Here is a 16,786-nt window from a genome sequence, read left to right on the forward strand (position 1 = left end):
AGTATGGATACCCCACAAATACTCAAAGTCCACAGTATACATTGGGGCTCACCTCTGGCATTGGTATCTGCTCTGGGTTCAAAAGAATATAAAGAGGCATATAGACACCATTAGAGTATTACAGAGAGTAGATTCACTATCTAAAAATCCTCTGTTCTCCTCTATTTTTAAAAAGGTCACCACATATCACAGCCATGAAGCAAGGCTAATACTAAGGTCAGCAAACAAAGCCCCTCTTCCAGACTAAGACCATGGGCCCTCATACTCCAATTCCATCTGCTTTCAGTTTTCAATCCAACTACTTAACATCCAATGAACTGTAGCCCCTGTGATGCTTATCAAAGACCTGAACAAAAAGCCAGGACTCACTTGTTAAAATACCAACTCAACTGCTCTATTTTTCACTTATCTTTTAAAAGTAGAAGATGCATACAGCCTGGTAATACAAAAGGCATCTGAAAATTTTTAATGACAATTCTATTTAAGAGCCCTTTTAAGAAAGAAATTGCCAGATAGGAGAATACAAGACATCTGTTGAGCAAGATCTTATCACAAACCAGGTCTAGTGAAACTATTTTCTACCTCCACTAGTCAGGACTGTGTCTGAAGTATTTAACAACTTATGAAAGGTAAAGTCAAACTGTTATGCAGGAAAATCTTAATTACTTAAACAGTTACTTTATTACGGTTGTAAAGGAGGGGCAAATAAGATCTGATACCCAGGTAGAGGTCTTGGGAAGTTTACAATTTCCTTATATCTCAAGCACCTGAATTTCTGACTGTAGAATTCAATGACAAGCAAGTTCTGGGCAGTCTGAGAAAGAAAATCTTTAGGGACATCTCAGTTTTTAAGCATTGATCTAAGGCAACAAGTGTTTCCATTCAACTTGACATTTATTCAAATGTTAAGTGTTTGCTTCCTGGTAAGTGACTAGTAAACTAAAGGAAAACAAAAGAGAAAGTGAAGGTCTTGCTTGCCATGGGAGGGGGTGTGGAAGAGGGCTAGGTGAATCTTCAAGACCTTTCTTGAGGATACAATTAATTTAACTAACATAAGGAGGAAAAAGTGAGGGAATCATAAACAGGTAAGTTAGAAAGTGCTTATTAGGTGAAGGCCCTTCTCAAAAGGGCTACCTTCCCAGCAGTGTGTTGCTCACTCAGAGATCCAGCCTAACAAAAAAAGCTTCCAGTACATTTATCTTGTCCCTGGCTATCAGGAAATGCATTAAAACATTTTCTAACTGCCTGGAATTTCTGCTTGGACTTTATTATTTAACCATTTTCAAATGAAAAAGGTGAGACTCGGGCAGACCTCCGCAGTCTTAGCCCCCTGCTCCCTTGCAGGTATTTTAATATATTCACCTTTTCTGGTTAAAAAAAAAAGTCAAGAAAAGTGTGCTAGTCTGGGCGTTGCTGAGTTTTTCTGAACAAGTCATTCCTCAAAGTTCAAGAGTTTCTTTTCAGTGAGATTTGCTTTATTTGCTCATAACAAAGCAGCCTATTTTTGCACGCTCAGTTATCTAAGCCATAAACTGAAATTTATCAATTATAATCATGCTCTTGGTTTCATATGGAAAGTTTAATATTGAAAGTAAAACAAATAAGAGACTTAAGACAATACTACTTTCATAAATTTTATATTCTCAGCAAAGGTAGTAACCAAATCATGTTTGACAATAAAAGCTATACCTGAACATATGATACTGAAATAAACACTATTTAAGATTACATTTGTAAAATACTGTGTGAATGAGTTCCTTAATTTTCTATTTTTCTTAAGAATTATATGTTAAGGGAGCAGTCAGTCAGAAAAATAATTTAAAAAATCTATAAAGTCAACTTCTGTTTGTCCCTATTACTCAATTTTTTTCCATTACTCAGTTTGAATAACACAGGTTGGTATCTATCTATGAAAAATGTAGTATTTTTTAAAATGCAGAGATGGGGCTCTCCCTGTTGGCACAAAAGGTTAAAGCACAGCACTATGAAGCTCTCCAAAGCCACTGCAGCATGAGTTAGAACCCCCGCCAGGGAGCTGACCCACATGGCATGGCAGACCTCTCCTGGTCCGCTGCTCCCCTCAGCAGTGTACTTCCTCGACCTACCTGTTCTGCTCCCTACTCTGTCTCTGGTGAATCCTCTCACCCACCAAACCTCTGGCTTCTACTCGAGTTCTATAAGCATAAGTAAATAAATCTTTAAAAAAAAAAAAAATGCAGAGGGCCCTCCCTGGTGGCACAGCTGGTTAAAGCACTGCACTAAGAAGCTTAAGGCCACTTCTGCATGAGTTTGATCCCCGCCTGCCCCGAGGAGATCCCACAGTGTACTTCGTCCATCTGCCTGTTCTGCTCCCCACTCTGTCTCTGGTGAATCCTCTCACCCTCCGCATCTCTGGCCTGTACTCTGGTTCTGTATAAATAAATAAATAAATGACCAAAACCTATTAAATACATAAGCTGCTAATCAAACTTCTAACCAGAGAAACACACTAACAATTTTTAAATACCTTTTCACAAAGTTACTAAGCAATATTTCCTTTCAAATTTATTTCAAAAATCACCAGCAGAAAACTTCTGCAGACTAGCACATTCTCTGTAAAGTTATCTGCCCAAAATGAATTTTGACATTTGATTAATATATTCCTTGTGTGGCATAGGAGAGTAACAAAGTACAGCATTCCTATTCAAGTAACTTTGTAGTTGCTGCTGATCGATATATGGAAAGATATCAATGAATGTAACAGACAAATCATGATAAAATTCAGGTCAAGTTTCCCTTCTATGTGAATGTACAAAATCAAAGTTAACATCAAAAAAGATTGAAATGGCATATTCTGTAGAGGAAGCCCACTGTGATGAGAAGTAGATCAGTTAATGCTGAATGGAGCAGTATTAAAGTTTAGAGAAAATAAAAGTAATATTCTTAGTCTTTTTTTTTTTGACAGAACTGACATGTAACTTTTAAATGCAAAACAGCATTCTGAGATCATCAGTATTTTCATCACTTAGCTGTCTTTTCTGTAGAAATTATTTTTTAGTAATCCAGTGCTTTTTATAGACCATAGTATGCTGTGTTGCATTCATTCCCTTTCAGGCAAAAATGTTATCATATCACATTACAGCACTGTGAATACAAAATTATAATTCCACCCATATTCTAGAACCATTGAGAATGAATCCCATGGAAGGAGTGGATTTAAAGAAAAAAACCTCAGTTCTAGCCATTGTGAAATAAACTCTCACAAATAGAGACAAGTCCCTGTCATTTTCCCCACCAAGCAATTCCCACCCCACCATGAACACATTTTAATTTTTTTTAATTAAGTTTTTAATATCTACACATTTTAGAATAAGGAACAAATGTGTCTGAACAGATTTGAAAGTGTAAATTGTATTTGGAAAATGACCTTTCCAACATTTCTAATCTTACTCAACCTTTAAATAATTTCCATTCCAAAAAGAAAAATAACTCAAGGATCAATGTTTGGTCTGCCTGCTGCCATTGTCAGGTTAGAGTAAAACGACTTACTGAGAGGTAAATTAGGAAAGAGATAGCCTTCCTGTCAGACTGTGAGGAGGACCAGGAAGAAATGGAAGCTGCCTTCAAATTTATGCCAAGATGATTACTCATAGTTAAAAGTTCCTTTAAAGTGTCAACTTTAATGCTTTCCAAATACCACTGATCCAAGGGCAAAAAAGGAAATCTCCATATTTTGAAAGCTGAAGTGAGGAAGACAGGGAGGGAGAAGCATATGGCAGAATTTCTTGACACCGTCATAAAAATTGTTTTATTCTTTAGTTTGCTAAAGAGGAGACATAGAGACAAGGGAGCCATCAGGCTGAATCAGCCCTACTCCCCAAAGACCAGCCCACACCCAGCCAGCCTGCCCCACACAGCTCCCACTTTCGTGAAAAATATTGTTAAATGCTTCTAAGGAGTTTAGAACCCCTCAAGGGTCAAGACCATTTCTATCCATTTCTGTTCTGCTCTCAAGCCTGGTAACTGCATAGCTTCTTATAGAAATTTACAAATTGTTTTCACTGAAGCCTATCAAGTGTTTTTCCAAGAAATCCTGGTGTTTCTAAACAACTTAAAAGTTAGGGCATGGGTGAACAGAAACAGTAAGGTAGGGAGATGAGAGTGAGATGGAGATTATCGACACTTAATGTAACAGGGTGGTCCCTAAGGAAACACATCCAAATCTTTTATACTTGGAGAGGATGGAGAGAATTAGAAACATAAATAGGCAAATTCAGCTTAGATAAACTTATCATTCAGCTTAGACAAGGATTAAAATTTTATAGATACACAACAAAGCCAAGAGAACTAAATTAGCAATTACTTTCTATGAGCAGTGCTACAAAATCCAGCATTAGTGCCCTACAGAGAAAGAAAATTCTGTTTCCAAGGAATTAACAATCCAGGTGAAAAATATCAAGCAACAGAAGACTTGAAACACGTGCTGAAGACAAGATTCTTTCATTAGAGGTACAAATTCAGAGAAGAAAAATCATTCTGAAAGCTGTGTAGAAGGTGGGACATTAAAACATAGGTAAGCCAGGGGAGTCAAATTTTGGAGATGGTCAGATTAGAAACTTGAATGGCAGACCATTCAAGACACACCTGATTTAAGACCAATTTGGCTGGCAGGGGAAGAACCTGACAATCCAACAATAATAGTGAGATCAAAAGAAGACAGCAGGAAGCCCTGCCTAAGGAGACCTGACCTCGCAGCTGACGGACTTGAAGAGCTCTGGTTCCACTCCTGTGAGCCCCTTCATGGACTTGATGATGAATTAAAATATTCAACTATTCCTGTGGTATGGCAGCTGTTCCCACTCTGCAAATAAAGATACTGATTGGGTAGATTTTTCACCTTAAATCCCTTTTAAGCTAAAAGGGTACATAAAGAGACACAGACATTCCATCTGGACCTATCATTAGAATTATAAACTGCATATAAAATATGCCCATTAAATTTCTTCTGGTTCCCAAACAAGAGTTCAGGGCTAATGCACTTTCATGGGAGTTTATAAAACTTCAAGATCCTCTAATAGTATGGATATAGTCAAAGCTATGTAACTAGCATGAAATCTGTTTTGAGTCAAGCAGACATCACCTTGTCCCCAAACTGCCATGTTGAGATACTAGGTGAAACTTATTTAGCCTTACTCAGTCATTCATTCAATAAATAGGGAAAAGGGGGAAGAGAAAAAAAAAAAAGAGATCATCTTCAAGCGATCTCTTCAAGCCCCCCACACTGCAGCACTCTGTCCAATGACTTCTGCCCACCAATCAGACAGACAAGTGGACTTTGGAATGAAGTCAGAGTGTCACACCAATCTAACTTCAGAACATCTATGTGCCTGCCTGAACATTTAAATCTCCACTGTGCACCAATTTGGGTGACCACATGGTCATGGACATAAATCATGATTGCTTTTCTCAAACAAATGCTTTTCCTACTCACATTATAGCCATACTAGTTCTCAGTTTACACTAGCAAACACAGAAAAGGGTGGGTGAGTCTTAGGGGGTAAAAGAACAACCTTGGAGAGTGAAAGTAGACATAAACACTCAACAATGATAACAAAGTAGATTTCTAAAGCAGGTGCTTGCACAAAAAAGCAAGAAGACCTTGACACATTCTACTTTCTGTTTCTGATACTTTTATCATCAGAACACTGATGAGAAGAACCTACATTCTGATAGCCTTATTCACTGCACTGAGAAAAAAATGGTACTGACATTCCTGTGTGGGCAGAAACAATGCCCTCAATTCTCAGACATAATCAGCACGTGGGAACAATTTTTAGATACCAGAGGAAAATGTGCGCAACTCTAACTCAGAATGCACACTCATTTGTGCTTACAAACTCTTACAGGAATTTTCACATTTATTTTCAGACTCTAAAATGATAACATACCAACTTATCCGCTGTAGTAGAATCAGTTCAATCCTAGAAACGGAGGAAGCAAATATTTTCATTCTTACTTTTGCAAATAGAGACTAGGAAATAAAAAAGAGGAAGTGACTTCCCAAAGACATTCAGAATCAAAAGAAAAGTAAACATACAGTTCCTGACTTTATATCCATGACTTCCACTAAACTTTACTGTATTTTTCCTCACAGGAAGGACCCCTGCTGTTCTAACACACTAAAAGTGCAAAGGCTTCACTACATCACATGAGTCCTGTATCCAGGAGCTTCCGTAAGATTTGACAGGGAAAATGTGTAAAAATTTCCTTGGGCAGAATAGCTGAATAGACATTTTCCCAAAAAAGTCATAATTGGCCAAGGAGTATAAGAAAAATTTTCAGCATCACTAATCATGAGGAAAATGTATGTTAAAGCTGCAGTGAGATGCCACCTACCACCAGTTAGAAATACTTGTCAAAAAGAAAAAATAGGTGTTAGCCAGGATGTGGAGAAAGGGTACCCTTGACACTGTTGATGCTGTAATTGGAAGACTATGGAGCGAGTCCTCAATAACTTTAAAGCAGAGCTACACTGTGTAATCCAGCAGTTCCACTTCTGAGTATTTCTCACAAGAAGATCAAACACTAATTCAAAAAGATATGCACCCATATTCATTGTAGCATGATTTATAACAGCCGAACATGGACACGACCTACCCCATGAACATGTTATAGATACAATGAACATTCTGGTGATTGACAGTGAGTGGTGGGGTGGTAGATAGAAATGGGTGAAATGGTGAACTGGGTCAAAAGGTACAAACCTCCAATTATAAGAAGTCATGGAGATACAACATAAACCATATGGTGACTATAGCTAATGGTAATGTACTGCAGATTTGAAAGTTATTAAGAATAAATCAAAAGTTCACAACAAAAGAAAACAAATTTGTAATTTCATGTATGGTTGATGGGTGTTACCTAGAATTACCGTGATGAACATTTCTCAATATATTCAGGTATCAGATCATTATACCTTATACCTAAAATGAGTATAATGATTCATATGTATATATATTGCACCTCAATAAGAAAGTGTGCTAATCCTCATTTTTTTAAAAAAAATTGAAATTAATAGATGATATATTAGTATAAAATATAAATTGCAATTTTCACTAACTACATGAAAAAAAAAATACTAGCACAAAAATTTAGAACAAATATACACAAGCAAACTAGACCTTAAAGGTCAAAAATCAATGCATGGGTTAGCAATAGCCTATTAACCACTTTCACACAGTTTCTTTAACTACAACTGTTACAGGGCAGGGAGAGAGGGACACCACTGAACCCCCAAACCTGCTTGCTCTAATAGGTTCTGCCATCCACTGCATCAAATCAAAAGAGCTTTAATGGAAAGGAACTTTAATGAGTATACAACAAAGACAAAGAATATAATTTCTAAATCAAACATTTGAAGTTACCCATCCCCTTGTGGGCAAAAGTCGTTCCAAAAGGGATTTGCCCAAAGTAAGGTCTGAAAACCCGCCACTAGACTAAAGCATTTTCTGGCCGGGGCCCATAGGAAAGGGTGAGAAATGGCTAGACAAATCTGGGAGGAAAAGAGCAAAATCAAAATTAAGATACAAGCTGCCATAGTGAACTTCCCCATGGGTCTCTCACCCACATCCATTTCAACTAGCACAGGGCCAAGAAACAGGCATGGTTTCTTCACATGCTCTCTGATCCATGTGGCTTCCTCAGGTCTCCTTCTGGCTCTTCCATCCTGCTTCCTTCTTCAGATCAGATTCTTTCTCTTCTCTACTCAGCTCTACCCTCCTTCTGGGTGGGGCAGGGAACCTGGAACTTCACCCTTTTTCAGGGGACCACCTTGTTACACAATTATTTTATAAAACTGAATTGTCATCCAATATTTGTGTTCATAAATATTTTGTGTGTGGCATTCTTTATTCCTTAATATTTTTTTTAAAGATTTATTTATTTGTACATATAGAACTGAGGTACAGGCCAGAGGCTCAGGGGCTGTGAGAGGCTTCAGAGACAGAGTGGGGAGCAGAACAGGCAGATCGACGAAGTACACTGCTGAGGGGAGCAGCGGGCGGGTCAGGAGAGGTCTGCCACGCCATGTGGTCACCTCTGGGGCAGGCGGGGATCGAACTCATGCGGAAGTGGCTTTAGATTCTCAGTGCAGTGCTTTAACCCGCTGCGCCACCAGGGAGGGCCACCCTTAATATTTTTTTACCCTCAAAAGAACTAAACTCCAGGTAACAGTCTCCCTCATGTAATTCCTGAAGTTCAAGTAATGGTCCAAGAAGAGAAAAGAAAAAAATGTGTAAACAAGAAACCATAAGTAATAGGAGGTTTAGGATGTTAAGGAGAAGAAGAAATATGGATAGATACACAAGGCACTCTCTCTCTAGCAAAGATGCTAGGATACCAAACATGTATCTCCAAGAACTGTTTTTCTTAATTTAAAAATGTATTCAACTAATGCAGTAATATTTACATTAAATGATTTAAAAGAGGTGCTTTTGTTGACCAAAAGTACTGATAGTGGTGCACTGGGTTAAAGCACAGCACTAAGAAGCTAAAGCCACTTCAACTTAAGTTTGATTCCGACCCTGGAGGTGATCTACATGGAGCAGCAGACCTCTCCTGACCCTTCCCCTGATCCCCTCAGCAGTGTACTTCATCAGTAAGCCTGTTCTGCTCCCTACTCTGTCTCTGGTGAATCCTCTCACCACCCCTGTATTACCTCTGGCCTGTACCTCAGTTCTGTATGCATAAATAATCTTTTTTAAAAAGTTCTAATAGGTAACAACAGAAAATTTCCTAGCTTTCCCAATGCTGTAATCACACTGATAAAGTAACCTATAAAGATCAATAATCATTGAAGCAGAATAAAAAGTCCTCCTTATATCACTGAAATCCAATGGCTACATACCATGTTTCAAAATCTAAACAGCTTTCTTGACATTGCTAGATCTGGTCTACCAAGGACTGTACACAAACTACAGACAACCCTTTTCTTTCCAGGTCGTTTTTGTTCCATGGATCAATTTTAATCTTCTCGACTTGCCATTTGGGTCTTCTAGAGCCTCACCCTCATTAGTACATGTCAGGCCTTCCAACTTCTTAGAACTTCCTACACAGGTCTTGTTTTCAGTGACTTCCTTCAACTGCCGAAGATGCCCTCAAGCAAAGACAATTAATTAGACTTAAGTTATAGCCACTGAAGAGTGCCTAAGTGAAAATAAGACACCTGTGCAGAAAAAGCAGAACCAATAACTATAGGCATTTGAAGGGTCATGACAGTCTTTTATGACAGTGAACGGGTGGAAACAAATCCAATCTTCTAAGTCAAATAAATCACAACTATCTCCCACTTTGCATTCATCTTCCTTGAATGCTCCCAAGGTCATTAATAGCTAGTTTCCCACAAGAAACTTCCCCCAAACAGTCCTCAGACACCCATTTCCGGTACAGAGCTACAGAACTACAGATAAACTGCATCAGCATGTCACCCAATCTGTCTAAGGTCAGTGTTGGAACCAGGCAACATGAGTGTGCAAACCACGTGACGGTATCAGCTCTCAAAGAGGAAATAACAGCAAGCCCGATGATTATCAGACCATACTATTGATAAAAAGCAAGCAAAGAACCCACCTGGGAAGGAAAGGTGGACAACATAAATTGATAAAATTCATCAAAATAGGAATACAACTTACAATAAAATCTGTTATGGAACATCATTAAATTCTAGTTAACTTTCATTTTGCTTTTTCCCTGAAAGGAAAAAGGGTCTTTTCAACACTTATGTGTTTCTAAGTTTAATTCTAATTTATAGATCATCCTCAGAAGTTGATAAATATCATGCTACTTTATCCCTTATTAGCTAAAAAAAAGACAACCTATAAGTTAATAGTGATAAAATTGAAAAATTATCTGTCTTTTAAATCAATTTAAGTCTTGGTGAATTAAAGGATGAAGCTACTATTTGTAACTTTGGATAATTTCTCATCTCAAATCTGTTTCAAGCAATGTGTACAAGCAATGTGTGTAATTTGACTTCTAGTAAGCAGGAGAGTTACAACCAGTAACGGAGATAAGAAATTGCTTTATTTTGTACCCCCCCCAAATGATATCACACACCAAACAAACGCTCAACAACATGGTAAAAGAAAGAAGTGAGCATAGTGATTAATATTACTTGCTTAGTCAAATGACTACAACACACTTAATCTCCGAAAATAACCACCATAAAAGAGGGGGAAAAAGAAAAATAATAAACTTAAAATTAAATGGTAGACAATAACCATATGTATCAGTAATCATATGCAATAAATGCCATGCACTCAGTTAAGGCAGAATCTTCAAATAAGATTTTAAAAAACAACTCCAAGACACAGGAATATAAATTCAAAGGCAAAGGAAAAACAAGTCTAGATGAAATTAGTAGTACTAAAATAACATCATGTAACAACGGCATGTGAATTTCATGCTACTTTAGGACTTACAGAAACACAAAGACCAGCCACCATAGACAGAGATATTAACACTTCTCATTAATTGATAAACTAAGCAGTTTAACAACAGAGATACAGACTTGAGGCACAAATTGATCTGGCCAAAAAGAAAGATCAGGAAACCTGCACCAACAATGGAGTAACTGTGTTTTTCTAAACTCCAAGGGAACTATTATAAGAACTGGCTATATATTAGGCTGCAAAGTCTTAACAAATGTAATATTCTCTTATTTAGACCTCATTCTGATCACAATGGAATAAAACAAGCTATGAAAAGAAAGTCTCCTCTTGTGATAAATCACATACACACTTCAAAAATCTAATCTCACCTATGAAAACTTCAATAGTCAAAAATAGCCACAGTGAAAGGAAGAAATATTAAAAGCTGAATGGCAATGACAGCCCTATTTTCAAAATGTGTGCGATCAATGATAGATACCTTATACACTGTTCTTAAAATCAGTCATGAAAGCATCAAATTATTTTTCTAGTTTTTGACTTAATTAAAAAAGAACAGTAATCCCAAAGTAAAAAAAAAAAAAAATTAAAAAGCAAAAGCAACCACTACAAAATAAAAAAGAAACTATGGAAATATAGATAAAATTAAGTTGTTCCTTTGGAGAAAATTTAAATGGTAACTTTACAGCAAGAAAGATCATGAAGAAAAGACAGTATCAGCAATAAAACAGGAATCAAAGTCAAATCCACAAATGAAAATAGTATCAAAAATGTTATGCCAATAAATTTGTCAAATTAGATGAAATGGAAAGTTCCCATTAGCAATGTGTTGTTGTTGTTGTTTTTAAGATTAACTTTTATTTATTTATGTATATAAGAGCTGGAGTGTAGACCAGAGGTGCGAGGATTTACCAGAGACAGAGTGGGGAGCAGAACAAGCAGTATGACTGAAATATACTGCTGAGGGGAGCAGCAGGCGGTCAGGAGAGGTCTGCTGTGCCATGTGGATTATGTCCCTGGCTGGGGAATCAAACACATGCCCAAGTAGCTGTGGATCCTTTGATTGCACTGAGACTTTAATAACCCCTGCACTACCAGGCCCCTAAAAATATGAATTATTAAAACTGACTCAAGAAAAAAAATTTAAGTATAAATAAAGCAAATGAATGATTTTTAAAAACCTATCCTCCAACCCTATTTGACTCACCTATGAGAACTATTTAAAAGCAAATTCTACCAGAATTAAAAAAAATTTCCTAACCTAGCAAGCTCTTCAAGAGATTATTATAAGGGAAGCAGATTATGAAACTAATGTGTGTGTGTGTGTATAATACATGTGTGTGTGTGTGTATATATATATCCCATGTATGTGTGTGTGTGTGTGTGTGTGTATATATATCCCATATCTATACTACATATATATACCCCAGAACAAAATCTGATAAGGAAAATTTCATATAGAAAAATTAAAGGTAACAAGCAAAATCTGAAAAATAATTAAAAATCAATGCCAAATCATCATGAACAAGTAGAATTTATTTCTGGAATTCAAAGACTATATTAGAAACCATTAATGCAATTACAGTATTAACATTACAAAGTATAAGATCCCTCAGTTGCTACAGAAATAAATATGCTAAATTTAGCTATTTGCCTTTCACCACCTGTTCATCACATTTTCCTAGTTTCGGCCCTCCCTGGTGGCACAGCGGGTTAAAGCACAGCATTAAAAAGCTAAAGCCACTTCCGCATGAGTTCGATTCCCTCCTGCCCCGGAGGAGATCCACATGGAGAGGCAGACCTCTCCTGACCCACCCCTTGCTCCCCTCAGCAGTGTACTTCGTCGATCTGCCTGTTCTGCTCCCCTCTCTGTCTCTGGTGAATCCTCTCACCCTCCACATTTCTGGCCTGTACCCCAGTTCCATATGAATGAATAAATAAATCTTTAAAAAAAAAAAAATCCTAGTTTCAGTCTTAGAAATTAGGAGAATATCCTGAGGTGGAGCACTATTTTAGAAATTTTATTTAGGTTTCTGCATTGCTCATGAGTTGTACAGATTACAGAACACTCTCCATATTTTCGATTATTTTTTGTTTTAATATATTATATAACCTAATGTAAACAAAAGTCACATTTCCACATCTGGCTAAAACTGTAGGATGAATATATAGTTATTTATATTTCTACATTTTTGTAGTTTCAAAATATATTGAATTCTAAAAAACAAAAACAGTAATCAGTCTTCAGGTCTGGTGATAATACTGAACTTCAGGATGAAAAAGGCCTTCTAGATCATCTAAGTAATCCTCTAGTTTATAGATGCAATCAGTTTTTGGACCCAGTTTGGCCCACAAAGTTTGAGAAGTGACTTGCAATCACCTAAGTTATCTCCAAATTGGTTTCAAAAGCTGGCTAGAACTACTAGGATAGGTGGGAGAAATGAGGGGCATGGGCTTAAATACAGAGCAACTGACTTAAGTTCAGAATTGTCTTTTCCTTCCAGATTTATAACCTCCAGAATCAAACTACTAGGCCTGGAATTTTATTCAACAATTAACTAGATGGAAAATTTGGGGCAAGTCACTTAACCTCTCCTATGCCATACATTCCTCCTGTAACACTGGGAATAGCTATGATAATACATGACTCATACTAATAGATTGTATGTATTAACTTGAGATAATCCTTGCAAAGCTCTTCACAGTGCTACAGTAAATATTTACTAGTACATGTCATGCTAATAAAATAAAGCTATGAAAAGCAACACACTCTTTTGACTGATAAAAATAAAAGGTGCAGGCCCTCCCTGGTGGCGCAGGGGGTTAAAGCACAGCATAGAGAAGCTTAAGTCACTTCTGCATGAGTTCGATCCCCCCCTGCCCCGGAGGAGATCCATGGCGCGGCAGACCTCTCCTGACCCGCCCGTTGCTCCCCTCAGCAGTGTACTTCGCCTATCTGCCTGTTCTGCTCCCCACTCTTGTCTCTGGTGGATCCTCTCACCCTCCGCATCTCTGGCCTGTACCCCAGTTCTGTACGAATAAATAAATAAATCTTTAAAAAAAATTATATTGGCTTCAGTAAGCTTCAGTGCTGGAGCATTATATGCTGTGCAAATCATTAACATTTTCTAATTACAGGCAACTAAATAAATGAGTTAGATTTAAGTCTATCTGTCTCAGGATAAAAGCATTTGGGGTTAATCTTCTGAAATTTCATTATGCTGAAATGTCAACCTAGCCCTAGCATTTCTCCTATAGTGAAAGACTTACAGTCAGCGGTAATATTAAAAATCTTTAATGCGCTTCCAGAAACATACTAACTGGTGCAGACTGGCAGAACCCAGGCCCTACTTACCCCTAATGGGCAGGAAATATTGTTTGTCATGACACCCATCTTCTGTTTTCTGGCACTTCTAATAAAAACTGAGACAAGCCAGTTGATAACACCTTGGTATCACATGAAAACATACTATTGCGGGCCCTCTCTAGTGGCACAAAGGGCTAAAGCACAGCACAATGAAGCTATCCGAAGCCACTGCAGTATGAGTTCAATCCCTGGCCAGGAAGATGACCCACATGGCGTGGCCGACCTCTCCTTACCCACACACTGTTCCCCTCAGCAGTGTATTTCAGTCAATCTGCTTGTTTTGCTTCCCCCTCTGTCTCTGCTGAATCCTCTCACCATCACCCACCTGCACATCTCTGGCCTGTACCCCAATTCTTGTATGTATAAATAAATAAATATTAAAAAAACAAGCAAACAAACAAACAAAAACATACTATTGGGCCAGACCACAAGTAAGGGCAGACCATACATTCACTGTCAATCCACACCTCAAGTAAGGCCACGTGATGCCCACGCGGGTACTGGGCTCACCTCCAGGTCGCAGGTGTACTCAGTGCTGTCCAGAAGTACTACCTTGCACTGCACGGTTTTGGTCTTCTTGGCAGCTTTCTGAGGGGCCTTCTCTGCTTTCAGCTCATTGGTCTGCACTTCCTTTGTCTCCCTTTTTGCGGCTTCCCCTTCTGACTTGTCCTGTATTTCCTTTACCTTCTCCTCCTCTTTCTCCTTTACTTCTTCAGCAGGCTGTTGAGGAAAGTAACACTGAAGTTGACCAATTTACAGAAGACAACACACTAAAAGGAAAAACCTTTGCTGAGAACTGATTGTTATGAACTCTGTAAATCTAAGATTTTTAAGACTAAAATTCTTCCAGGAAGGCTATTTTCCCCATACCTTTCTTCCCCACAATCCACTGCCTACTTTCTTATTTTATCAGTATGGTCATTTCAGCATTTAAATGAGTTAAAGAAACTACATCATGGCAATTACAATTTAAATATCATTTCAAATAATAAAACTCCCAAATGTCATCTCAGATGACATCAAAACCTAGGTTTCATTAGGCAAGCAAAATGCACACATTGCCGAGTCTACATCTTACAACGCAGTAAATAACTAAATAAAAAGTATTTTATGCTTACATTTAAAAGAAGAGGTGGCAGAATTCTCACAGCAACTGGTTTTTAAAAACACCGATTTTCTTATGCCTTGTACATATAGTTTGCCATTTTATTAGTTTGACCATTTCCTAAATAATAGAGGCTTTTGGAAGACTAATCCAAGACCCATCTTCCAAATTATCTTAAGCTAAAATGTATTCTTTAATGTAAGAAAAGTGGAAATGGATCAAAACAAGTCCTTTTTGTTAATGTGGTCACACCATCAATCTTTCCTTTCCCATCACTTCGCAAACATACCTGTGTCTCAGCGCTGCTCACAGAAGGTTTTTCTTCTTTAACATCAACCTTAACCTCCTGCTGTTTTCTCTGAACCGTTTCTTCAGCATCACCCTTGGCCTGTCTTTCCTCTTCAGGAAGAGACTGCTCTTTATCTAAAACCTGCTCTTCCACAACGGCTTCAGCGGGATCTTTTTTATCACCTCCATCTTTGGCCACTACTAAGTTGTATGACTTCTGTTTCTTAAGCCATGGGGGTATGAATCGAGAAATACCCCTGCTCTCTGATGGCTCCTTCTCTTTCTTCTGACGACGTGGAGTACTTTGGTTTTCAGCTGTAGGGGATGACTCTGATGACTGATTCTGCTGATTTTCTGCTGTTTCTTTAGATTTCTCCTTTGCTGCATCTGCTCCTAACTGATCAGGGTCTTTCTTCACTTCAGAAGTGGAGCCTACTTCAGTAGTCATGGTTACAGCTTATGCTGTAAATCAAACAAATCACAAAATACTATTTTATAAACTCTCCCAGTTCTGGTTTGAAGTTAAAAATAGAAAAGAAAAAGAAAAAAAAGGGTGGGAAGGGGAACAGCAGACAAATGATAGGGAGAAAACACAAGTAGAAACAAGTTGCTAACCACAACACAAAATGGGGAGTGCTAGACCTAACTGCCTAGAACTTTCTATCAGAATCCAAGAACCACATCATAATAGAACTACCTGACTCCTTAGAGACAGAACTTTAAGTATCAGACATTCTAAAGAAGTGTCTGCTGTTACTCAGTTTTCACTAGCTAAAAACAATAATTCACCCCCAAATTTAATTTTTGTGGAAATTCATTTTTCTATACAGAAATATGAAGTGTTATTAGTAATATTAGAAAGTTCTGAGATACATTTCAGTGAAATTTCATATAGAAAAACCCAAATTGACAAAAAAGTTGGTTATTATAGAAGTGACTATTAAATTTTGGATGCTTATTGTAAGAAAATTAAACCTGTACCAAAAGGTATTCTTTTTACTTCCTAATATTAAATCCTATAATTCACCATCACTATTCCAACCCAAAAGTTAGTCTTCTGCAAAAGATATTCAAACTATAATCAAAACTCCAAATGTTTACCTACCCAAATGCAAACATAGTTTTCAGTACGTATGATTCTAAGAGGAAGACATTGTATTTTTGAAGGAAAAAAAAAAAGTAATGATTGATCCCAATCAAACTAATGACAACAAAATTTAAGTTCAATCTAACTGTCAATATTTGCACATGCAAAGAGGGACTTTTAAAGTGAAGCAGCACCATAACACATTAGACAGCAGGAGGTAGGGACAGAAAGCACATCAAGCACGCTCAGTCCTTTCTTGCCAGTGATAAAAGTACTCAAAGGCCTGGCAGCCTACCCTGGCCATTGGGAAATTTTCCAACTATATTAAAAAATGATACAAACCTGTTTAGTTCAGCACTTCTGTTTTAAAATTTTATTGATAAAACTCAGAAGCATACTTTTAAATTGTGCAGGTAGGAGTCTGCGGAATATTCACAAGGTTGTACAACCATCATCCAAAATGAAACCCTGTATCCATTAATAATCTCCATTAACTATACTATTAACTATACTAT

At 37.5% G+C, this 16,786-nt stretch overlaps 1 protein-coding gene across 17 annotated transcripts in view; it reads right to left on the minus strand.

Annotated features, from left to right (window-relative positions):
• The window catches only part of EPB41L2 (erythrocyte membrane protein band 4.1-like 2), a 193,053-nt gene that overhangs the window by 88,498 nt on the left and 87,769 nt on the right, over positions 1–16,786 (minus strand). For all 17 annotated transcript variants that reach the window (XM_012721932.1, XM_012721911.1, XM_012721882.1 and 14 more), the window contains exons 2-3: positions 15,186–15,646; positions 14,302–14,511 (exon numbers count right to left, since the gene is read on the minus strand). In XM_012721932.1, coding sequence (XP_012577386.1) covers positions 14,302–14,511; positions 15,186–15,632 — 657 coding nt within the window. In that variant the 5' untranslated portion in view covers positions 15,633–15,646. The remainder of the gene's footprint in view (positions 1–14,301; positions 14,512–15,185; positions 15,647–16,786) is intronic.

Source organism: Condylura cristata, unplaced genomic scaffold (genome assembly GCF_000260355.1).
Source record: "Condylura cristata isolate star-nosed mole 26May11 unplaced genomic scaffold, ConCri1.0 scaffold00001, whole genome shotgun sequence".
Taxonomy (NCBI): Eukaryota; Metazoa; Chordata; class Mammalia; order Eulipotyphla; family Talpidae; genus Condylura; species Condylura cristata.